Genomic DNA, 25633 nt, shown 5'->3' with positions numbered 1-25633 from the left:
AAAATCTCCTAAATTTATGGTTTTCCCCCCTCTTTATTTTCCCCCAGCAAATTTCAAATTTTTCATTTTCCCCCATACTTTAAAAAAAGGGCCAAAATCAGAATCCCCCCCCTTTATAAAGGGGGGGGAGGACACTATGATGACCAAGAGGAAAAAGAAAAGGCAAACATGAAAACTGAAACCCTGCAAAGACCAGTGTGAAAAACTCAAAAAATGTCCAAAAATATGTATTGAAAAATTATCAAGTCAGGATCGATGGTGACTTCACCTAAGCATAAAAAAGAAAGGATTTTGTCAGTTTTATGCATATATTAATTTGCAAGATATTCTATTCGCCGCGCGAGCGCACTTTTCGTAGACTAGTCAGAATACTTTTTTTACTCGCGGGATTGATGGTAACTTTTCATCTTCGTTATTTTTAAAATTAAGCACAACCGAAAAAAAAACGAAACTTCAGAAAGTTGCCTATTTCCCGTGAGTAAACGATTCTGACAATTAACAAAATTGTTGATGATGATTTTTTTCGGTCAGGCAAATGTCTCGTATTGGGGGTTCTAGTCTTGACCCCTAAGCCTACGCGAGATTGAAGCGTTTGGGTAAACGAGACAAAACTCCAAAAAAGCTGGTGTTTTGAAGCGCTTCCGTGCGATCGAAATATCGCTGTTTGTGACGGACTGTGAATTACTTAACGATCCGGATAGGAGATCGATAGAGGATCGTTACTCAAGATTTTTTTAAGCTTATGATTAGTTATCGATTATTTATCGATCTATCATCGATCTTTTATCGATCTTATCGACCCTCTATCGACTCATACTTGATTTACGATCGATAAAAAATGGATTAACGATCGATGACGAATTGATTAACAATCTATGTCGAATCGGTATACTCGATTGAAATACTAGCTCTATAATGGATCAACAAAGGATCGATACTCAAGACTTTTTGATGGCTGAATCTTCCATCGATCTCCTATCCGGATCGTTAAGTTAATCCATCGATCACATGTCAATCCGTCATCGAGCCGTTCTGATGATCGATCCTATCGAGCGCGGGTGTCTGGAAAAATGGGTTGGTCGATTGTGGGCTATGTAGCTAAATAAAAATGTAACCTTTTTTCAGTGTTGCTCGAATCCCTCAGATCCTTGGTTAGAAAAAGCTATACCTGTTTACTTTTTTCTTGTCAGATTCAACAAGCCATCAACCAACAAAATTAATACAAAATAAACACTTCTAAATTATCTGCCATTATGAAGATGTTCTGAAATTAACCAATCAGATTTACAATCGGAATTCCTCTGGGAGTTAGCGAGTCGGGAAATGTAAAGTTACGTAATAGGTAATACATAATTTTTCCGGGGGTTAAACGTATAAATAAAATTGAAATGGTTTGTTTTTTTCTTCATTATATATTTAAGTTTCCATTATCAAAATTCTAGAAATGCTAGTTTGTAGACCATATTAAAAATGGTTTATATATTTCACAAAATAAACACTTACAAAAGCTATTACTTACTATTTTTACCCCCGCTTTTTAAACAGCGTCTTCTGTGGGCGTGATATCAGGCGGAGACAAAACGTCCTCATCGTAAGATTCTCGGGTCGTCTTATTGTTTGTTCCTTTTGTCGAGTCTGTTGGTCCTATTGTTCATGCTAAATCCATACACGATAACATCAATGTTTGGCGGCATACCTGAAAAAAAAAAAGAGCTTAGAGCGTGGGCGCTAATATTTTTTCTCTTGCGGTCTTCAGGGGAAAACGAAAGTGATTGATATTCTTCGAAGGAAGAATTTGCCAAATAGACCCCTAGCCAAAAAGATGTATTTTGAGGTTGGGAATGGATCCTGTAAAGATGAAAAAATTTTGACTAGGCGTTTTTTTGGCAAAGCCAAAAACTCTAATTTTTTTCTTCCCTCAAGCTAAAAAGGTTACGGGTTTTGGGCGATCGAGGCAAAAATCAGCAAAAAGCTGGTGTTTTCCGAAATCTGAGAATTGCGATAACATCCTCACTGTTTTTCATTTTTCCCACCAAAAACCTTAATTTTTGAAATTCCTTGTCAGCAATAATCACGCAATCCTGGAATCCAACCACTGGGAACGTAAAGAAATAGCCTGAAGCCCAGACCTCGCAAAGGCCAGTTTTCGGGGGCAGCATTTTTCGTTTTCCGAAGGGCAGTGGCAAAAAAAGTTGTATCAGTGCCCTCAGGGGCAGAAATGCTTCTTACCAAGGAAAGTGAAAGAAGTGCAAGATTCCAAGGCCAAGGGCAGCATCATCTACAAACCACCGCCACGTCCGCCATCTTTTCTTCCGAACTGTTCCGAAAATGATTTTGACAAGATTACGGCGGCTGAAATTAATAAGTTTAAGCCCAATCAACTGCACTTTTTAATAAACACGTCCTTCCGCCCTGTAAAATAACGCTCTCAACACTATTGAACATCTCAATCGCTGTACCAAAACAAAAAAGATAATAAATTTCGCATAAATACCCCTAAAAAATTTCGCACCTACGGCATGCTTTTTGCGCCTTCGGCCCACACCACTATCTCAAGGGCAGAAAAATTTTTCTGCCTTCGGCGCTAACTGTCAACTGTTCAGGGGCAGGCTTTAGAAAATCAAATATCACCTTCTGGCGGCAAAGGTACGCTTGGAGAGATTGGTCGTGGCTTTCTTCACATTACACCTTTCCCGTAGATTGTATAACTAAAGCGCATATGCATTATTTTGATGCTCTCCACCGTTTGGTCTCTGGAGGTAAACAAACCTGTTTTTGCCTGATGTCCTTAGGGAAAGTTGGTTTTTGCTCCGGCCTAGGAGCCTTAAATTCTCTCTCGTCCGAAGACGACGACAACGACGGTCAAGACATTTTTATTTGTTTATCTAATCCGATGATCTATTCCGATTTAATAAAAACGGATTATCTGGATTTCGATAATATTGCGAAAGTATTTAGAAAAAGATGGCTGCCGAAAGTGGGCTTAGCTGCAAATCTCAGTGAAAGATAGTGATCATTTTCATCATTATTCATGATGTTTTGGACATGATTTATGAGAAGTTTGATGCATACTGGTCTAACAAAGTGGAAAGACTTTGGAGAAATTTTGACCATGAATCGTCAGCTGCTCGAGTGCTTAAATCTTGCATATGGCCATTATGGCTAACTTCTCTAGTTTTATGGACGCACAAAAAAAACCATAAGCATAAAACTCTGTAACTTGACAATGGAATGAAACTTTCAAACACACATCCATTGGAATTCGAAAGAGAATACTAAAATTACAACATTACAGTGCAAATTTGAAAACGATCTGAGCAGTTTTTGTGGTGTTATGTGTATGGCTGAAAATGATCCTGACTGGGCGACCGTTCCTTTTGGTTTTTCAAACCCGACACAGATATTTTACAAACATTATCACTATGAGAATTCAATAAAGGATATTAAAACACAATTCCTGTGTAAATTTGAACAAGATTGGAGAAATTTTCACAGTATTATGGCTTAAAATGATCGTTTTTGGACTTTGTCGTAATTTCATCATGGCTGGCGACCGTTCCTTTTGATTTTTCAAACCCGACACAGATTTTTTACAAACATATCACTATGAGAATTCAGTAAAAGGATACAAAAAAACAATTCCTGTGTAAATTTGAACAAGATTGGAGTAATTTTCACAGTGTTATGGCTGAAAATGATTGTTTTTGGACTTTGTCGTAATTTCATCGCGGCTGGCGACCGTTCCTTTGATTTTTCAAACCCAACACAGATTTTTTACAAACATATCACTATGAGAATTCAGTAAAGGATACTAAAACACAATTCCTGTTTAAATTTGAACAAGATCGGAGAAATTTTCACAGTGTTATAACTGAAAATGATATTTTTTGGACTTTGTCGTAATTTCATTTGCTGGGGCGACCGTTCCTTTTGAAGATTTTTCAAACCCGAAACAGGTTTTTTCCAAATATACCACTATTTATTACATACACAATATTGTACCATTTTATTTGGTTTATCCTACTCTCCCTCAAGTATTATCCCAACAGAAAAAATAATGCTTAGCTAAAAGCCAGTGACCTCTAATTTAGGCTATTTTTCTCCCCAAAATTTTATCTGGACAATCAAATCAAGAACTTGGAGATATTGACTTCTAATGTTTATCTCCTTTAGCTCCAATTTTGAACTTTTTAGTTGAGGATGAGTGGGCGGGGGTGGGGTTGGTTCTTTAGGCAAGAAAGTGCATGTGTAATCACTTAGAAGAGCTAAACTTCCAGCTGGTTTTTTTATTTGTTAAGATTATTTCTCATACTCGCTCTGCAATAGAAATATTACTGGGCTTTCTGATCTGTTCTGATTAGCAGTTTGTGGGCAACGTTCTAACACAACTAACTCAACAAGCTCATCTTTCACATCTTTTAATCTCTTAAGCCGGAGCTTCCAGCGCAGCTGGTTTATTTGAGCTTTTCTTTAGTTCTGTCAAACAAAATCCCCTCAAATTTTAGTATGTTCAATCTATTCATGATATTATACCATGCTGAAAATCTTTTGCCAAAAGAAGATCCTTATCAAAAGTTAAAAGCTGAAAATCCACTTTCCCTAACCCCTCCTCGCAGGCAAAAGCGTGTTTCTTTACCTCGCAAACAATTTCATACACAACAGTGGAGCCCACATTTTCCCTGGGAATTTCTGAGAAGTTTGAATTACGGGAAAGGTGTATTGTCAATTGCAAAAGACACATCTGAACTTATTTCCTACTTTTCAGTCTCGAGCTCTCGAGCTAGTTTGTAGTTTTTCTGACTTTTTGGAACTTTGTGAGTTATTTTCTACGTTTTTTAACTGTTTGAATGATTTTCCAAAAGATCACCACCAGTGGGATTTTAGAACCCACTAAATGCAAAGTCCCGATGATTGAAAACCCAACGCTCTAACCACTGACGCCACGGATTCATGCCAGGAGAGTTTTTCTGACTGTTATTAGTATTGTTCAAACTACAGAGTAGAACCAGACTATATATTAAGAGAAAATCACAAATAGAGTGTTTGTTTCGAGCTCCAACCCTCACCCTAACTGATGAGAACCCTAATTCCTAGCCAATCTGATACCCAACCACACCCATTCCCAACCCTACTACAGTGGGACTGGAATTACATTATTTGAGTATTATGATTTTACCAGCTTTTTAGCAATTTTTGCCTTGCAAACCCAAATCTTGTAACCTCTTTACCTTAAAGGAAGATTAAAATTAGAGTTTTTCTGCCTTCCAAAAAAAAAAAGCATAGCAGAAATTTTTTCATCATCTTCACATAATCGATTTTTAACAACAAAACACATCTTTTGGTCAATTCTAGGTTCTTTTTTTCTGAGGTTCTTCCTTCAAAGAATATCAATCACTTTTGTTTTCCTCCTTAAGTGCGCACGAAAAAATGATTAGCTCGCTTTCTCGCACAGGCGAATAAAGATAAGGCGGCAATCTTGCGCCGAGGGCACAAAGAAAAACTTAGCTTTCGCCTTATTTTGCACCCACGATCTTGGATGACAGATCAAGAAACCCAGCATAAAGCAACCTTTTTGTATTAAACGAAACTGAAGCTTTTTGAGGGGAATATTATTAATTTAAGTAATAAGCAAGTTTGCGCCCGCAGTTGAGGGTGACAAGAAGGGTCCCTTTTCTCTAGCTGTCTACCTGAAGATAGGGGAGGGTGCCACTCCTTTCCCTGGATTTCTCCACTTACCCTTGATCCGTCTCTTTAGTTACTGAGCATCAAGCAGAGAGGCATCAAGTACCATTTTGGGAATCTTTGACATGACCCGGCTGATGATCGAACCCACAACCTTGCGCACCGTAGCTGGATGTTCTACGGTCATGCTACGGTCGATTGACGGTACGGACGTACGGTCGTTATTAATTTACTTTAAACATCTAGTAGAAGTTGTCCTATAAACATCAGTTTGAAAGTGTAACAATCATGAGGTTTTATAATCAAGAGGATGTGATCAATGTTTGAAAATGTAGACGTTTGTTTGCTGTATTTGTTTTATGCTCGCTTTTATCCCTTAGAATTAACCTTTTCGCTCCTAAGGACGTACATATACGTCTTTGATACGTTCCTAAGGACGTATATATACGTTTTTAAGGTGACCTTTATATTTGATCGGATTACGCCCCAACCGTCAGAGGTACGGTAAAACCGATTAAAAAATCGGAATCAGCGTGAAATTTCCGATAAGAAACAATCGGGGTTTGTTTTGGTATGACGCAACATTTTTCAAAAATAGAAATGGTAGACCAAGCTGTGTTGCGTGATTTTGTGAAACTGGAGGAGGCAGAAAGTTAGCTATGAAAGTAAGGGTTTATAAAAGTGTTTTAGAGTTTTATTTGGCTTTTCAAAAGTATGGAATTGTATTACCTAACTATAAAGAAACCTTCTAAAGAAAAAAGTAAGTGTTTTTATCAATTTTTCAGTTCTCTATAATTTTTTGAAGTTTTGCACCAAAAAATGACTTTTTCGCGACATTGTTTTTTCATATACCTTTTGTCTGGCTTCATAATTTCTGTCCAAAATTGTTTGAAGTACTCAGTTAAACATATTTAGAAAGGGGAAAGGTAGGGCTTTCCAAAAATATAAGGGTTTTTTTCTGAAGTTAATTTTTCAAAAAGTTATAACGGTTATCGTGAAAATTGCATTTTCATCAAAAAACGTTGCGCGCAGACCGCGTAAAAATATAAAAAACAGCGGAGGGGAAAGGTTAAGGTGTGGATGCTTAAAAATTCAATTTACACAATATTATATAAAATTTTTACATTACTGTAGAACTTAAAATACCTATAAACTATTATACTTATCTAGTTTTGCCCCCCCCCAGATTAAAGTAAACTTAACACCTTCATTGAAAGCTATTTTTAGGTATCAAACAGGCTAAAATTAAGCTGTATACTCCGGCTTGACCTTATATAGCCCTGCTTCAACCATCAGGTCCCACTCATTAATATTTGGGTATTTTGGTGACAATTGATTAACAAAGCCAACTACTAATTCATTTATTTTCACCATTTCAGAACTTTCAAAATTACTAACTTGAAATAAATTTCAAATAGAAAATTTTAGCAACAATATGGACAATTTAAAGCATACTATTTCAAACAAAAGGTATTACTTTTTATCATTTTTAAACTCAAAATTGTGATTTTGATAATATACATATACGTAAGACTCAGTGTATTGTCTCTTTAACAATTACAGTAGTTTGTGAATATTTTGCTTAAGGGCTACTTAGACTACACAATATATTGACGAACAGTACTTGACAATATCGTTTTCGGACCGTAGTGTACTATGTAAATAACAGGTGCTCTATTATGAAAAGGAATTTTCTTTCTGTAAACAATCCCCCTATATTGTTGGAAAATTGCAAATCAAGCTGACAATATATTGTGTAGTGTATGTAGCCCTATAAATTCTTATTGAGTATAAATATCTCAACTTTTAATTTGGTAATGGACCTTTAGTAGGGTACATCATTATCCACAAATTAGAAGAAGTGAAAACACTATGTAATGATCATTACACATAATCTTTGAGTCTGTTGGATAACATTGATAGCGTATTAATTTCTTAGTGCTTAAATTTTATCTTTTGTAACGTAATGTTTTCGACACGCCACTAATGTATTTAGATTCAAAATGTTATCGCAGCCTGCAATCATAGATCTATTTAAGCAGGCATGACTTAAAACTTTAAAAAGTTTTAGGAAAAAGATAGCTCGTCAATAACATATATTTAATTCACTTTTGTTTCAGTGTGTACAATGCAAATAAAGTTAAATATTATAACGAATTGGACAGGTAAAAGCGTAATATAAAACCTAAATTTAAAGAATTTTAAAATTTAAAGTTAAATTAAATCCCCGTTAAACTTTATCTTATACTTATTAATAAGGAATTATTAATCCTATGTATTTAGCGATTAAGCTAAAACTATTTGATCTAAACCAAGATTTTTAAGATTTATAATAACACGTGAGTAAATAAAAGCAAAGGAGCAAACCAATTTTAATCATTGCTCCACTTCCATCATTGCCACTATTACATTTTTCCCTACATAAACCTGGCAGGCAAAATGTTTTTGAAAAAATGTTTTTGTACCTCACAACATGCTTTTTTATAAATTACTTTACGAACATAAGGCGTAGTGGTGTAGTGGTTATCATGCTCGACTTCTGTCCAGGAGGCTCGAGTTCGATACCCACCGTGGCACTACGATTCACTTGGCAAGTGAATGTTCCTTCGCCCGGGTCAACCCATGCCATGTGAGGGGAATTGGGTACCATAACTCTGACACAAGAGTATGGGTAGATATTTCAGACATTGTGGTGTGCCGTGACACTCAGGAGGTTCTACACTTGCGAGGACATCCGTTCTCCCGTGTAGTTCGAGTGTCGTGGTATACACCATGGCTCGGCAGCTCGCATCTGCAGGGTTGCAATGTCTGCTTGCGCTGTGATTCCTACTCCACCGTGGGTAGGACCCATTCCGATACATCGGAGGGCATATCTATCTATCTTTACGAACATAATGCCCTTATCAATCCTTAGCGATGAAGACAGTTTTTGAAGAGATTGGTAACGAAAGAACAAGGAAAATTCTTTTTTACGACGGTATCGGTGAAAAACGAAAGCGATAAAGTTACGAGGGAAATTCCTCTCTTATGGAATACAATTTTAGCGGGATTTTACTTGGTTAGTTTTAGAGGCAGTCTAAAAATGTCGGCGACCACGCCGCTAATGTTTGATTGGTGTATCAATCGCTATGGTAATTGAATCTCAAAATGGTTCTTCCAAACTTGATTCTATTGAAAAATGTTTTTGGCAATTGCTTGAAAACGAGGCAGTCGTTGTTCGTGACGTAATTTATGAAAAGCTCTATCACACTAAGAAATCGAATCAAATCATTTGACTTGGAAAACTTGATTCGAAATTTTGTTGGTTTTATAGTGCTGTCAAAGAGATGAAAAGCAATTCCAAGAAAATGGAGAAAGAGAATTTACTAATGGAACAGAAATTGTCCAATTTGAAAGAGAGGCTGAAAGGCGAAATGGATGCTCGAAGGTATAAAAATTCTCCATTGTTTTATCTTTGTGGTCACAACCAGTTTTTCTTACCTAAGTTGGCACACAACGTTCTTTCAACGTTCATCTAACATTGCATGGACGTTGTGAACATTAGATAGACGTTGAAACAACATTGTGTCAGCTGGAATAGTAATGAGTCAGTAACAGTTTTTTGTTGGTTGAAACTCTATATACCGTTTTTTCTGAATTTTGATTGATAAGAAACTGAAAACTCCAGCGATCCTCATTTTCAAATGCATACAACCTAAGACATCGTAATATTTTAAATATCACCACCTTGGATATATACTTTCTATTCAAGAAAATCTTTTTCTTCCTTGACAGTTTAATCCTGTATTTACCCCCATCTGATTGCCTTCACGCAATACCTAATTGAGGAGGATAATTCTGGGATGGGAATTTGGACTTAAGTTAAAAGAAAGCAATAATTTAAATCTCCTTTTAGATCGTCAGGTGGCCCTCGATGGCAGTCAAGTCAAAATAACCAGCCGTCTAAAAGAGTAGGGTTAAATTTTTCATCTCAACACATTATGGTGGATCTTTACAATGTCATAAAAGTGTTCGAATGAGAGAACAGAGCCCAAAGAATATGGAGCTATAACAAAATTAAATTTAAAGTTTTATCTCTTTTTAAAACACCTATGAATTATAGAATACAGAGATATCTAATGCTTTTCTCTGTTAATTTGTCTTCCAATGTTTCAGTGTTTTATAAAACACTTTATGAATCATAAAATACATAGACCTGTAATACTTAAAGTTCTCTGGTGATAATTGTGTCTTTCAATGTTTTAGCCTCAATATACAAGTGTCAAAGTGCTTCGAGATGAGCCAATAGGTAATAATGATTACATATGATATCCACACCCTATTATGCAAAATGGTCTTTTTGATTTTTAATTTAAAATTCAAAAGATTCGAAAGCTCGAACGTAAGGAATTCGAGAAAAATGAGTCAAAACAAAAACCAAAAATCAAAAATACTTTAGGTCGGACAAACTTTCCCGAGTAAAGATAATTATTTTCTTTGAATATACTTAGAGAAGATGATGGATTCATAGAATATTTTTTACCTATAAGTCATTTTTTACCCAACGATTCATGATCATGAAACTTGCGAATTGAGTGACATGCCTGGATCGCTTCGCAATTCTTATACATACACTATTATGTTTTTATCAGATCAATCCATTTATAACAGAGTCTGCTAAATTGCGTGGGTTGCGTGGGTGCGTGGGTAAATATTTTTGCGTGGGTCACGCACCCATGCACCCACGCAACCCACGCAATTTAGCAGAGTCTTTATAACACTGAATCAGAACTTAAGTTCTCAAATCTTAATCTTGGTATGCTTACAGTTTTACCTATAGGGAACTGATTTTTGCAAGAACCCATTTTAGCAAAGCTCAAAATAAAATTTATTTAAATTTAAAGAAAATTAAACTTTAACGAGAACTAATTTTTGGCGAGAACTAATTTAGGCCTCACCAAAATTAGTTCCCTTTAAAGGTATAAGTCTGATTTCAAAAGCCTACACGCGTTAAAACTTTTCAAAATTTATTCCGAAATACTGTTTCTTACAACCCCTTCTAACCACTTCTGACAGACCTGGAAGGAATTTATCAGCCAGTCGGAGTAAAAATAACGGACCGAAACTCGATGGGGATTGATATTGCCATGTTTTTTATGGCTGAGGATTTGAATTCTATTGTTTTCTACCAAGAAAATTCAGTAGGGATGGATAAAATAGCACAATATTTTACATTGGGGACTTGCTTATCTGATTATTTTCAGCGGGGACAAAAATTAGAGCATAAATTTCCACTGGGGACGATATTTTGGCAAATTTCTCCAGTGGGAAAGGTTCCCAGTGGGTCTGTGAGAGATCTATCTTTTCACTTTTTATTGATCATTAGAATCGTACATGGCAAGACCTCCAGATCAAAAGAAGAAAGAAACCAGACAACAGAAAGGAAAGACTACCAAGGTAAAACCCTTCTTCTTAACTTTCTTTTAAAAGATACTTTCGTTAAACAGTAAAAAGAATGTGGCTTTTATTTTAATTGTTTTCCTTCCTTTACTCTATACTAGACGTCACCAGCGTTTTTCTAAGTAATTAACGGACTTAAAAATCCAGGTTTTTGATGAGGTGCCGGGATTTTTCATCTCGTTTCTTAGTGAGTTCCACTTTGACGATTTTCGAAAAATAGAAGCCTTTCAGGTGTTTTGACGCAAATTCGATTATTTTTCTACTGCAGGAGTTTCGAAAATTAAAAGCATGACTTCAAAAAATCGAATGTTTATAGCCCGAAAACCCGGTGGAATAGACGTTAATTGCATAAAAAAACGCGGGTGGCGTCTAGTATAGGCTATCACTACCCTTTCTTTAGAAAATATAGAGACAGAAAATTGATTTTTGGGACTAGTCCCGTTTTCAGTCAAATCGATAGTCGCCTTCCATTAATCAAAACAGGCAGCCAAGTTTTTTTTCGAAACAACTTGACCATTAAACAAGATTCGATTTCTCCCTCTTGATTTGGACTTAAAACTATCCAGTCCTTATATTTCTCTTCCCTTGTTCTATTTATAATTCGATGTTTATTCAGGCTTATCCCCCATTAATCGGGCTAGGAAGAAATCCAGAATTCCCCCGTCATTGAAATCAACCCCAACCCTCGAAGTAAAAGTTAGTAAGCGTCAACTATACGGAATACAGTTTCAAGGCACGCGAGGGCCTCTGAGAACCGGATCTTGATTACAATTGTTTTGTCTCGAATCTTTTCGGATGTTTTTCCAAGCGTGGTTGAGTCTTTCTTTGAAGATTTTGACAGTTTTTGCCTCTACAACATAACTTCTGGTAATCTACTCCTGTAAAAGAACTAGTTGGTTTGTGTCTATCACTGACATAGACTAAAGCATTTTTAGGATTGTTTGGGGGTTTTCCAGTACCAGAAGATACTGATACGTATTTTGCTAATGACATGCGTTCAAAACCTAATGTAAATGCACCAGAATCGGCTGCGAATTCCGTAGGTCTATATCGGATATCTCAAGAATTCTAAAACCTAGTTTTCCAGTCTTAATTCCATTGATCCTTCCAGAAGTATCGAAACTGTTTCGGATACCATACCAAGTTAAAGAAGGTCGACAATAACAAAAAATACCTATAGTGGTTTTTCATATTTTGTTAAGTTATTTCCGCCGTTATAAACACCTCCATGGTCCCACATTTCATCATCATCATCCGAAAATCGAATATATACAAAATTTCTTATTGTCTCCGAACCTAGCTTCATTACAGTGACCTGGAAACTGTCATGCACAACCACCATTCTTGGCGACAAAGGGTGGAACCCATCATCTCAGCCCTGGTCGAAAGATTATGGTGATGACCAGTTACACAGCTGGCACACAACGTTGTTTTAACGTTTATTTAACGTTCACAACGTCCATATAACATTAGATTAACGTTGGAACAACGTTACGTGTCACGTGGGTATGTCAATTATTTCTTTCTCCTTAGAAATCATCATCATCATCGTCGTCGTCGGCATCAACAAACCATAATAACTTTATCATTGGCAAGAAAGTGACGAAGTCCTGTTCTAGTTCTTCAAACATTTCTGGAATATCCCCTCAACCGCCATCGAAACCAAAGCAACAATCAAACACCTTCGCCTATAGTAACGCCTCTATGTTTGAGAATGAACGAATCAATAGTAATACACAGTCGCCGTTGAATGATAATACACGATGTGACAACCATGAACAATCACCTACGAATCCTCTACTAGAGGGGACATACGATGAAAGGGCAAACGCGCAATCGTTTCAGGAGGCTCTAAACGAGTGGCGCAATGGTGGTATTACAACCACATCGGCTGCATCTGTAAACAATAGCAACCCTTTGTTAGATGGAGTTTATAATGAAAAAGAAAGCGCACAATCCTTCCAAAATGCTTTAAATGAATGGAGAAGTGGAGGGACCGCATCAACCTCAATGACGGATACTCGTCAAGAAAAACCAAAAGTTCATCGAAGCGAAACCTCCGTCTCTGGTAAGCCTTCACTTTTTGATTATTGATTGCGTCACTTTTCATCGGAAACACCAAAACATTGACCTTCATAATTAACACTGCCATCTTTGATAGGATTTTTTTAAGTGGTACCCGCAAAGAAGTCATTTCAGTGTTAAACCATCATTTAACCACTGACCTTTATATATCCCTGGACCAAGCTATATCCGCCATGTTTGATCGAGGTTTTTTTGGAATTGGTACCCAAGAAGAAGCCATTGCAATGTTAAAAATTGACGTCTAACGGCGTTAGATCATCAAAAGTGTTTGAGGGAAAGTCGATCTAGCGCTCTCGATGCATTTTCACCGCTATTGAGTAGTGCCTCCATTAGGGTAACAATTTCAAAAAAAACTCCGATCAAAGATTTTTGCTTGACTGGGATTGAGTAACTTGGTCCAGGGATATATAAAGGTCAGTGCGTTTAACGTCCAACGACGGTACACCCAGACTGAGTAGTACACTATTAGGGTGCCAGTTTCAATTCCGATCAAAGTTTCTGGTTGACGGGGGCCGAGAAACTGCCCTTAGAGTTTATATAAAGCTCAATGCACCCAAATATCCGTAACAGCGAATTTCTGCTCTAATCGCTATTTCCGCCGAAAAGAGAAATTGACTACTTCATGTAGAAATTGTTGATCTTTGAAATTAAGTTAATACTGAAGTTAAAAATTTGGTCTAATAAAACTTCATGTTTTAATTTGAAAGAAGGCTTAAGTCTTTATTGTAAAATACAACATTTTATCGTTACTCCAAACACCTCGAAATAAATAATTTAATAAATAGTTAGAAAATCACTGAAATATTACAAGAGCGTTTGTTTGTTTGTTTGTAATTATTACTTATCGTTGACATAAAAACAAATAGCTACTAGGCTAATACAAGTCAACCTATTTACATAACGTTGGTTTCCAATGCTTAATTTTATCTTTAAATTCCTTAAGGTCATTAAGATGTCGAAAAACTTGGGGAAATAATTCCCATATTTTTGGGCCTTGATAGGATAGAGACTCCTCACCATGGAACACTGTTCTGATGTTTCTAGGTTTAAAACCATTTGATGTCGTGTGTTCGTAGACTTTTCATTATGAACATTCAGCACCGGTGACCATTATTTTAACTTGTTCTTTAAAACTCTTTTACTGTCTGGTTCAATTTTCTCGGAGTTGACTGTTTGCTTGTTATCATTTTCGTGCACTCTGTTTCTTCTTCTTCTTTTTCGAATTTGGCATCTCCTTGGAACGAGTGTTTTAGTGATTTCACGATTTTTAAAGATGAAAATAACTGGGTTGACGATAGTTTTAATGGAAAAGATCAAAATGGCGTATTTGATGGGCTGTATATCATTATCCTTTCCTGATATGATAAAAACGAGCACCAACAACAGAGCTGTTATCGAAAACCCCCCAAAAACGCCCATCAAAATAATAGTGTTTTTTACAACTCGTCTCTCGATTTTAGTTAATGGTATTTCTTTTTTCATGTTCAATTTCTGTCTTCTGCTAGTTGATTGTTCCTCAGATTTGACGGTGTGAATAGCTTCAGGATCATTGTCTTCATTTGTCGAACGTCTGTTTGAGATCTCTCCGGTTTGAACTGACTGAATTTGATCAGTTTTACTTGTTGCATTATTTTTTGAGAATATGACTTTATGATTCTGTGTTCTCTTTCGAGAAAGTCTCATTTCGCGCACAATCAGAACGTAAAACAAAGGTAATGCAGTCAAAATTATACAAAATAAAGAGAAAATAATTGCAGAAGTCATACGCAGGCTAATGAACATGAATCCAGGGCAGACTGCTGAAAAGAGTTGTGTCATTATGATTGATATAACAACTCGATTTCTCGACAGGATCTGATCATATCTGGACGGCCTGGATATTTTGATGTAGTTATTGACAGCAATGATTAAGATGACCATAGAGGAACAACAAAAATAAACGCTATCTGCGTAGATTATATACAATGGTGGTGTAACTTCTTTGATTGTCGGTTTGGTGAAAAGCCTCACTATTTTCAACGGTAAAATCACAAAGCAAAAGATTAAATCTGAGATGTTGAGAGCCAGTAAGAGTCTTTCATGATTCGCAAAACGTAAAATGTTTCTTGAACGATATTTCAGCAAGCAGTAAAACGAAAATGAATTATTTATCCCGCCGATTATTGATATTAGAAGATAGATTATCCCTAGATAAAAATACGTCTCCATCCTTCTAAGATTAGTAATGGTTGACGAATGAAAATCTTTCTTGGACGAATGGAAATGTTGTTCTTAAGTAGATAAGGGGAGAAAAATTAGTGTGAAAATATTTAAGTGGTGTTTTCTTCTCTTAATGTACATCTTTGGTCGGATAAAGTTTCAATTGTTCTTTTTCCTCTAATGAACGTGGGCAAAAACACATCCCCCGTTGCCCCTTTCAAGGTATTATCATCTGCTCTAGTTCTACTAAATTCGTATTACGCACTCTTTTTTAAAAGCATTGACTCGGGATTGGAGTTGCTTAGCATTATGGCGAAAAAATATGGTAACAACTCAATGAAATATTAAGCAATGATTTATTTTTCCAACTGAAATAATGAGTTTTAAATGTGGTATTTCATTTTTAGTTTATTTTTGTGTTTTTCTGTGTGTTTTCGCTAATTAGGTACAGGAAAAAACAGTTCATTTTAACTCAAAATAACTTTATTCCTTTTTCGACGCATTAATACACGTTTTTCTTCGATAGTCAAAAATACTTACAAAATGGCGAACACAAGAACATATTAATAAGAACATTTTTAGGCTTAAATCTGAAAAATGCGTTCCTTTCTCTCAGCGAAAAAAGTGTGGGTCTACAAAAGAAAGTGAAGAGCAAAAAAACAAAGTACTTTACACATTTTCTTACACGCGACACGCTACACCCTACACGTTTTTTTATTTATTTATTTATAGAAGTGTATTTCTCAGGTCTATTGACCTCTATGAAACAATCTTACATCTTTACAATTTATAGATCTTATCATTCCATTCGTTTGTCAATTCTGTCATAGAGTTTTACAGTTAGGCACCTTGGCCTCTAACCAACTCTTCTTACAATCATGTTGTTTCCGTCGTAAATTTCTTTAAATAGAGTTTAGTCCTAGGACTACCTCTCACTTTCCATATATGACTCTTGTCTTCTTCTTTCGATGTTTTTTCTTTTGCTTTATGATGCCATTGTTTTATTATCTCGCGTTCTTTCCTCGAAAAATCGTCTGATACTCTAAAATCATCGTCTTTATTTAATTTGTAGGCTGATGCAAGTATCCTAATCCTTTCTTCTTCACTCTTGAGGGTAACTTTTAATGGTCTCCATCGTTCATTTGTATACATTTCATCTTTACGAGCACCTATGCGTTCTACCTTGATTATCGTCACATCGAAACCCATTTGTTGTTTCAGTGTTCTTTCTATAAAATCTTTGTCGCCAACTCGTTGCTCTTCTTCGTTTTCGTGCTTGTTTTCACCTAAATCATGCACCATGATGTTGCACTTGGTTGATTTGAGCCAACGCTCCTCTTCGTTTACTGATTTGATGAAACTTTTTATGGTCACCTCTTGTTTTTGTAGATCTTCTTTGGTGACTTCTGCATATGATTGTTTTTTTGTTTCTGTGTTGTTGAGTTGTGTTTCAGATCGTTTGTTGTTCCGTTCTTTGTTGACGTCTTTTTTATCCGTTAGTTTCTCGACTTTTCTTTCTAGAGAGGTTATTCTCTCGTTGAAACCTAATTTCAATCCATGATGTTCATCTTTATCTGCTTCCTTCGTTGTAATGTTACTGCGAGATTTTTGTCTGCTTGTTTTAATCCTCTCAAGTAAGAGTGGCGTTATTGTAACACAATTTCCACATTCGAAGCGCCGGCTTTTATATTGCAGACAAAGCTGAATCTGATAGGCCGGGAGCTCAGAGCAAGCATAATGGACAAGTCTATCACATCTCCTACATTGTAAGGTGTCGTTATCTGCTATGATGGTGTTTGTTAAACAGTTATTGGGTGTGCAATATCCATATTTTTGTTGAATTTCCTTGTTAGAATTTTCTTTGATTTCCGCCATATTGTTGCATTTTCAGGATCGTGGCGTTCATGTTCATGATGAAATTGGCCAAAAAATTAGAAATATGCTAAGGATACCACTTGTTCCATTTCTAGAGCATTTTAAATTTTAAATTGCCAATTACCCCCCAAGGCTTCCATAAAAAATACCATTTTATGGTTGAGACGTATGTATTAAATTTTAAATCTAGTTTGAATTAGGGTCCTAACCTAAGAATGCTTTAAGAATATTTTAGGACGATTTTTCCCAAAATGTTAACAATATGAAAAGAAAAACACTATTCTCATAAAAAAAAGCTTTCGACGACTATGGATGCTTGAGCTTTTGAAATTTTGGCCTTAAATGTTTTTTTTATAATGTTCTGAATTTTTGCATCAGGCAAGACCAAATCAATTTATTGTTCTACGGGCCCGACCAACCCTGTTATATAAAATGGCTACATTTCCAATAATCCTACCTCATCATTTTTAAAGCATAGTATACCAGCTTGGCCTTGGATCATCTTCTTGCAAAATTTACCAATTTTTTTTTAAGTTACATAAACTGTTGTTCTTCTTTTTCAGTGCAAAGTCGACAAAGTACATCCGATCTATCTGATATCGAAAACAACATCAAATTCGATTCGTCATTATCGTACATGGAGAAACTCTTGCTAAAGAAACATCGCAAAGACAGTATCTTCAACTATTCATTACCCCGACCAAAATCTGCAGCCGTCACTACCAAAGAAATTGTCTACAAAATCAATGATAAGGAAAACTATAAAACTGAACTTGAAACAAGTCGATCTGCAGGTGGTTCTCCTAAACGCCAAACCACTTCAGAACGTAATTGGCGGAATCGATATGACGGAATGGGTGGATACTTTGAAATCGGAACAAATGCGAACCCAGATGAAGAGTACTACGTGGATGAACCAGAGATCCGTAATACCGACTCTCCGGACATCATCAGTGAAAATATCAAAGATGCAACTGGTTTGAATTATTACGGTGAAAGTGATGGATATTGGAGACCAGCCAGTAGTTATGGAAGCTCAAGATAGTTTGCTTGCTTTTTATTTTGATATTGGCAGATTTTGATATTGGCAGATTTTGATGGACATCACATGGGAAAGTATAAGCTTTTTCAGCTTTTTTAGATGTGGGATGCATGAAATCTCTCACTTTTATTTCCTTGCAATGCACAGATATAAACTGTGAAAACTTCCTTTTTTTGTATCTATATTTGTAAATTTGTAAAATTCTTTGTCTATAATTATTGTTGTCCTTGAGTAATATATTATGTAGAAGATAAAACAAACACTTGTCCAATAAAATGAATAAATCAATTAAATTCTTTTTACCCCTACAATCCGTGCCATTATATATTGGCACTTTTGGCTGATTTACCATTTTTCGAAAATTGAAGTTCGAGCGAGAATGTCAATTTCAGGCCTTCAACTTGATTTCATCGATCATTTCGATCTGGGAGGGATTTATTGGTTTCTAGGCTATATTTCAAGCCCTACTGGACCATTTTTGAACTTGTTAGTCTTAAGTCTCATGTTAAAACTCTACCCTTCCAACCTACTTTAGAGCGAGTTTGGAAACTATTCTAGTCGCGAGTTAGGGAGTTGCTAGTTTCGAGTTGGGGAGTTAAAAAATTACCAGCTACGTGAGGTCAGGTGGTACATAAAAACGTAAGAATACTTCAGATGGTGATTAAATCATGAAATTTGGCACAGATAATCCTTAGAGGGTCTAAAACTTAATTTTAAACAGTAACACCAAATTTTGCCACCTGGCCACCTGCCAGATGACGTCATCAGGTATATAGTATAAAGTATAAATTACTATAAAGTATAAATATAATTCTTGATTAAAGTGACTTTGGAACCATTGTATTTCATAATATGATCAAAGTTTTTATTAAAAAGTGTCAATTCCAATGATAAAATGACAAAAGAAAGTGTCATTATTTTTCTAGCTCTATAAGGACCCCCCTATAAGCTATCTCTACGAATTTTTAAAGGCTAAGATGACTGTCAACTTATCAGTAGCGGCCTGGCTTAATTTTCTTGGTGGTGCAAACTATGAAATTGGCGCCCCTGGTACTTTTGTCCTTACTTGCGCCCTCCATCATTAAGTGGAAATATTAAACTGTAAGAGCAGTGACTGGTTGAAAGTAACGCCCAGAATCTTTGAGTTAAAAAACTTGTATTTATACGAAGGTGGTGGTAATGATAACTTGATATCTATTTTCTTGTTATAATTTTAAATGTCATAGTTTTCTAAACAAGGAAAAAATTTTCTATTTTCAACTTTTAAAATGTCTAAAAATGCCTCAATTTATCTTATACCGATTTAGCACCAAAAATAAAGCTCTTCAAATAAAAAACATGAGCTGTTGATACTTGAAATGGAAATTTTATACCTAGCAAGTCGATTTGGTCTATATTTTTGTTTTCTAAAACTTTATCAGAAAAACTACCTGATAATGTTAAAACTTTTGCGCCGCTGGTCTTACTTTACTCTCCATTAAATAATATGGCTAAAAAAGGCCCCCAAAATTTGAAAGTTGGCAGGAATAAGGGTTCTTTTTAATTTTGGCGCTGCAGGTAAAAAATTTTGATGTAAGAAACGTCAAACAGCTTAAAAGATCTTCTAAAAAGGTGAAAGTTAGTCAGCATAAGACCACAAAAACCACAGCGAGCATCATCAAGTTTCGATCTCTCATTTTGAAGGTGAGCATCCTCTTTAACCCCTAGTGGATTCACAACACTTCTTTTGCTTTGACTTTTCACGATTCAATGTTGAGAGTAGTTCTTAAAAAAGTCAAGAGAAAGGATGCAAGAGCGTAAAATAAAACGAAGCGCCGCAGGCGAAAAAATAAACATTGCACTTATAGAAGGCGTTATAAACTTGTCAAAGGGCGCCAAGTCGCCAACATCAACAAAATTTTGGCGCCCCCTTGAAAAGCTCTTTTGGCGCCCCTCTCAAATCTTTCTGGGTGGTGCACTGCACACCCTGCACCCCCTGCCAGGCCGCCACTGCAACTTATATCCTTTTATACAAAAAGCATCACTTGCAGTATGATCAATATTTTTCGGGGAATTTGTTTGACAATCATTGTATTTAAAGATTTTGTCAATATTTTTATAAGAACGTTGTCAGCATTATGACAATGACATGTTTGGTACTGGCTAATTTGAAATTTGTACTTTCGGGCTACATTAGTTTAAATTAGAAAATTTTCGGTCGCCGTAAAGTTTTACGAACTCCCCAACTCTAAACTAGCAACTTCCCAACTCCCCAACTCACCAACTAGAACATTATAGTAGGGGGAATTTTGTTCGATTTTTTGGAATCGCTTGACTGTTTTGTTATAAGCACTTGTTATACATTTTTGGAAAGCTAAGGGGTAGGGGAATCGATTACTATGTTTCCAATTTTTTTCGGACACTTTGGTGTGATTTTCGGACAAATATGACGGTCTCAGGCAAAAATCATAGGGTTAAAAATTAATGAAAATTTTAGCTCGGAAAAACGGAGACCTGTTGTATATTTTTGGAAAGCTCTCAAAAAATTAAGATTAGAGATATATTGCAAGTATAGGTGATTTCTGTGCCTAACTCGAGATATTACCTCAGGTATTTTAAGGCATGTCCAAATTTTCCGTAATTTTTAAACACCAATAGCACTCGCCAAGAGGTGTTCATTCATACCTTTTTGGAAGCGTATTAGGGTGTAGCTGTAGAATATGAAAAGTGCTGTTCAATAATTGTTTTGTTTGCCTAAATAAAGATATATGGATAAATAATGCAAAAAATGTAAAAATGCTGACGTCAGCAAAACTTATTTTTTGAATAACTCTTGATTAGCTTAACTTTAGATGCTGAAATTTTGCAGAATGCAAGAGAATATTGAAAAGCACATTTTTGATCAAAGTTTTTTTTAGAAATTTGATGACGTCAGCAGAAATAAGTAAAAAACGCATTTTTGCAAAAATATGCTGACGTCAGCAAAATTTCAAAATATTTTTTTATTTGAAATGTGCCTATTCATAATGTCCTACTTTGGTTAAAATTTGACCATCTGAAGTCAATCAAAAGTTATGTGAGGTGCTCGCTACGAACGGGTAGGGTTAACTTGGATTTTTCGGAATTGTTCTGCCCCTTTGCTTTGGGAAGATTCTTCCTCGGAATAATTTGAAAAATGACTCTCGTGTGAATCTGTGAGTAAGAAAGGTTAAGCATGCTTTAGGCGATAACGCATTGAAGGGCAAAAAGAGTGAACCATGTGCAATAAACCCGATCATCAGAAGTCTGAAATGAAAACGTCTACAAGGCGTATCAAAAACTCTTCGAGAAAATCAAGAAAAAAGCCAAAAAGAACTATTTCTCAAAACGTATCAATAAATTTCAAGGAAATTCCAAACAAACATGGAATGTAATTAAAGATATTATCGGCAAATCAAAAACTTTTAATAAATTTCCCCAAGAACTTACTTACAAGAACATCAACTATGATAAAAAAGAAGACATAGCTGATATTTTTAACGACTTCTTCTCTACCATAGGAAAAAATTTAGCATCAAAAATACCACAAACAAATCAAAATGTTTTGTCATATATTGAAAACTACCAAAGCTCTATGAATACAGAACCTTTAACTCTCGACGAACTTGATAAAGCATTCAAATCTCTACAAGCTAACAAAAGTCCAGGAATTGATGAGATTGACGTCAATGTTGTCTTCAAAATATATGACATTACCAAACCTTTTCTTCATCATATTTTCAACCTCTCCTTAAAACAAGGCATATTTCCGAATGAATTAAAAATTGCTAAAGTTACACCCGTTTTTAAAACAGGAGACAAAAATGACCCAGGGAATTATAGGCCAATCTCAGTTTTACCATGCTTTTCAAAACTCCTCGAGAAAATCATGTACAACAGGCTCTATGACTATCTTCAGCAGCATAAAATTCTATATAAAAAACAATTTGGCTTCCAACAAAAACACTCGACTGAACACGCTCTACTCGAATTAATCAGTGAAATTTCAAATTCTTTCGAAAAGAATAAATTCACCATTGGTATTTTCATTGACCTTTCAAAAGCATTTGACACTGTTAACCATGACATACTAATCTCAAAAATGGAACGATACGGAATAACAGGTACTAACTTAGACTGGTTTAAAAACTATTTGACTGGACGTAGACAATGTGTGGCATATGACAACTCGACAACGACCACTAGAAAAATTGACTGTGGGGTTCCCCAAGGCTCAATCCTGGGACCGCTACTATTCCTGATTTACATAAACGATCTACATAACACATCGAAACTACTTGATTTTATACTATTTGCTGACGATACTAATCTTTTCTATTCAAACAAAGACCTAAAAACACTTTTTAAAGTAGTTAACAATGAACTTAACCTTATAAATAACTGGTTTGTCGCTAACAAATTATCACTGAATGTTAAAAAAACGAAGTACATACTTTTCTGTAAACGCAGTAAAGTTGACGACCTACCTTTAAGACTCCCTTCCTTACGAATTAACGATACAGAAATTAAACGAGTTTACGATACAAGCTTCCTTGGAGTAATAATTGACGAATCCTTAAATTGGAATAAACACATTAAAACCATTGAAAATAAGATCTCTAAAAACATCGGAGTTCTTTTTAAAGCTAAGCAAGTCCTTGAACTAAACTCGCTCAAAAAACTTTACTTTGCATTTATTCATAGTTATTTAAATTATTGTAACATAATATGGGGTAGTACTTTTAAATCGAACTTAAAAAAACTCTTTAGTAAACAAAAACATGCACTCCGCATCATGTTTGGTGTAAATAAATTTAGTCCGGTTAATCATCACTTTAAAGACTTAGGCGCGCTTAATATCTATCAAATAAACATCTACCAGACAATTGCATTTATGCAAAGCGTTAAAACTAAAACCTGTCCTGAATTATTTTTTAACCAATTTCCTCAAATAAATCATATATACCAAACAAGATACTCAAAAAATGCTTTTAAAATACAGGGTGCACGATTAGATGTCAAAAGGTTTGCTATTAGATATAGGGGTCCTTTTATGTGGAACAATGTTCTTAGTAGTGATCTCAAAGAAACTTGTGGAGAAAAATCAAAACTATGTTTCCAAAAGGCTGTAAAGAAATATATTTTTAACACAGATGTTGAGAAATATTACTAAATGACAATTTATCACATAGGTGTAAATAAATTATATAATCCTTTTTTTCTTCTTTATTCTTTTATTTCTCTTTTTCTATTATATGAAACATGTAGCAGATGTAAATAAACACTTTCGCAATCAAGGGGATAGGTGAAAAGGTAGCAATGCCTTCTTCTATCTCCTGCGAATGTTTTTTAGCGTAAACATTTTTTTATCTCACAAACAATAGCTATAAAACTTTTAACGTGTAATTTTATGATAGCTTAGTGATTAAACGCAAATAATTAAACGGAAAAAAAAAAAAAAAAAAAAAAAAAAGTCACGCCAGTAAGTGCACTAAAACCCTAGAATGGGTTACTAGGTTTGCGAGGTGACGGGTATGTCCGAGCCGAAAATCGAAAATCATCAACCCTTGGAGAGACAAAATTTTGGTGATTTTGGGTTGATGTCAGCAGCCTACGCGTCGGGGAAAATTTTCGTCAGGAAAAAATTCGTCACTTGCTGGTAGTTGGTAAACGCATTAACCCTTTAAGACTTTGCGTCCCCGATGAGTGTCCCCAGGGCAAAAAAGCAAAAAAAGTCGATGTCGTCCAATTCTAATGAAATTACGAATACAACACAATTAAATGGTGTAGAATTGAATGGCAATATTGTTTTTTGTGTATTTGGGTCTTTTAAAGGGTAAAATTGGGGGATTTGGGCCCAATTCTGGGCTTTTTGGGCAAAAAATGACCCAAAAATGAAGTTTCTCCAATTTCGATGAAACTTTCCATTTTTATCCAATTTTTCATGTAGAACACGAATATGAAACTTAAAATTCTTCAAAAGTCCTGAAATACCCTCAAAAAGGGGGTTTTGGGTCCAATTCTGGGCTTTTGGGGCAAAAAAATGACCCAAAATTTAAGTTTCTCCAATTTCGTTGAAACTTTCCACTTTTATCCAATTTTTCATGTAGAACACGAATATGAAACTTGAAATTCTTTAAAAGTCCTGAAATACCCTCAAAAATGGGGTTTTGGACCCAATTCTGGGCTTTTGGGGCAAAAAATGACCCAAAAATGAAGTTTCTCCAATTTCGACGAAACTTTCCACTTTTATCCATTTTTTTATGTAATATAAGAAAATTTTTCCAGAAAAGGAAAATCAGATGGGTTTTCAGAGAAACAGTCCGTGAAAGCAGCCGGCGAGGCGACCTTTTTTTCCGATGTGTTCTGAGAGCATATTTCAGCTAGAAATTTTAATTTTTTCTGATCAGACTTCGAAAATCAATCAGCTAAAAATAATGTGTTCTGGCGAGACAGGGATATAATTAAGTTCATCTAACGTGTTCTTGTTGTCTAAGTAATCCTGATAAGCTATGTAACATAATTTGATTGAACAGAGAAGTATGAAATAATATTGATGAAAATGATAGTTAAATTCCTATCACACATAAAAACAACTTTACAACAATACCAGTTCATAGTAATATATCAATCATATATTCCGTATCTTACTATACTAATAATACACTAATGAAAAGTAATCGAAACTTTTCAAACAATAAATCATTTGTGAGAAAAATGCACCAAAAGTAACAGTTATGAAAATCAACTACAAGTTATGTATTTAGAAATTATATACAGAAGTGTATGATAGAAAATCGTTGTATAAACCGATGATACAGAGAATCTCAATCTTGTCAAATGAAAACACTCTCATACGCGTTTTTTGACGCCAATAGTGCACTTTGGCTTGAGCATAGACCAATATCGTTCTAAACCAAAAATCTCACCCTGATATTCTCATAGAATCTATTCCTTTAAAACCAAAAGGTGAAGAGAAACGATAAATTACTTTAAAAGCTTTAACGAAATAGGATTCTCAATATCAAATTCAAACGTCATCTTGAGACTGGCTGCTCGCAACATCAAATTCTCGCTTTTTGTGGTATTCATTCCAACAACCTCGTTGATTAAATGAGCAAAGAGCAAGTGGTTCGTTCGGTTGTGAGCACTTGTCACATTTTGTGCGGGTTTTTGCTCCGCAAATTCGGCAGCGCAATCTTTGCTCTTTATTTGGAGCGTTGTCTTTTGTGAGCTTAGCTTCTGAATGTCGACCTTGAATATGAATTAGTGTAATTGTTTAAATATTCACTTTTTCTAAATAATGTGACATGA

At 35.4% G+C, this 25633-nt stretch overlaps 1 protein-coding gene across 2 annotated transcripts; it reads left to right on the top strand.

The window, feature by feature from the left end:
- Positions 1-1257: 1257 nt before the first annotated feature.
- LOC136800282 (micronuclear linker histone polyprotein-like) lies at positions 1258-18594 on the top strand. 2 transcript variants are annotated; one of them, XM_067056906.1, is made up of 7 exons: positions 1258-1342; positions 8996-9109; positions 9578-9632; positions 9928-9970; positions 11048-11118; positions 12655-13189; positions 17844-18412. In XM_067056906.1, the coding sequence occupies exons 2-7, from the start codon at positions 9009-9011 to the stop codon at positions 18323-18325; spliced, it is 1287 nt and encodes a 428-aa protein (XP_066913007.1). In that variant the 5' UTR covers positions 1258-1342; positions 8996-9008; the 3' UTR covers positions 18326-18412. The 2 variants fall into 2 exon arrangements, with proteins under 2 accessions (XP_066913007.1, XP_066913006.1); XM_067056905.1 differs by lacking the exon at positions 1258-1342 and adding an exon at positions 7042-7152 and having other exon boundaries at positions 17844-18594.
- Positions 18595-25633: the final 7039 nt, after the last annotated feature.

Source organism: Clytia hemisphaerica, unplaced genomic scaffold, assembly GCF_902728285.1.
Source record: "Clytia hemisphaerica strain Z4C2 unplaced genomic scaffold, Clytia hemisphaerica genome assembly, whole genome shotgun sequence".
Classification (NCBI taxonomy): Eukaryota; Metazoa; Cnidaria; class Hydrozoa; order Leptothecata; family Clytiidae; genus Clytia; species Clytia hemisphaerica.
This window is presented reverse-complemented; position numbering and strand designations above follow the sequence as displayed.

Coding starts and splice junctions, on each gene's coding strand:
- LOC136800282 (XM_067056905.1), top strand. CDS start 7,118: ATGGACAATTTAAAGCATACTATTTCAAACAAAAG. Junction 9,110..9,577: donor GGCGAAATGGATGCTCGAAG/GTATAAAAATTC, acceptor ATCTCCTTTTAG/ATCGTCAGGTGGCCCTCGAT. Junction 9,633..9,927: donor ATAACCAGCCGTCTAAAAGA/GTAGGGTTAAAT, acceptor TCAATGTTTTAG/CCTCAATATACAAGTGTCAA.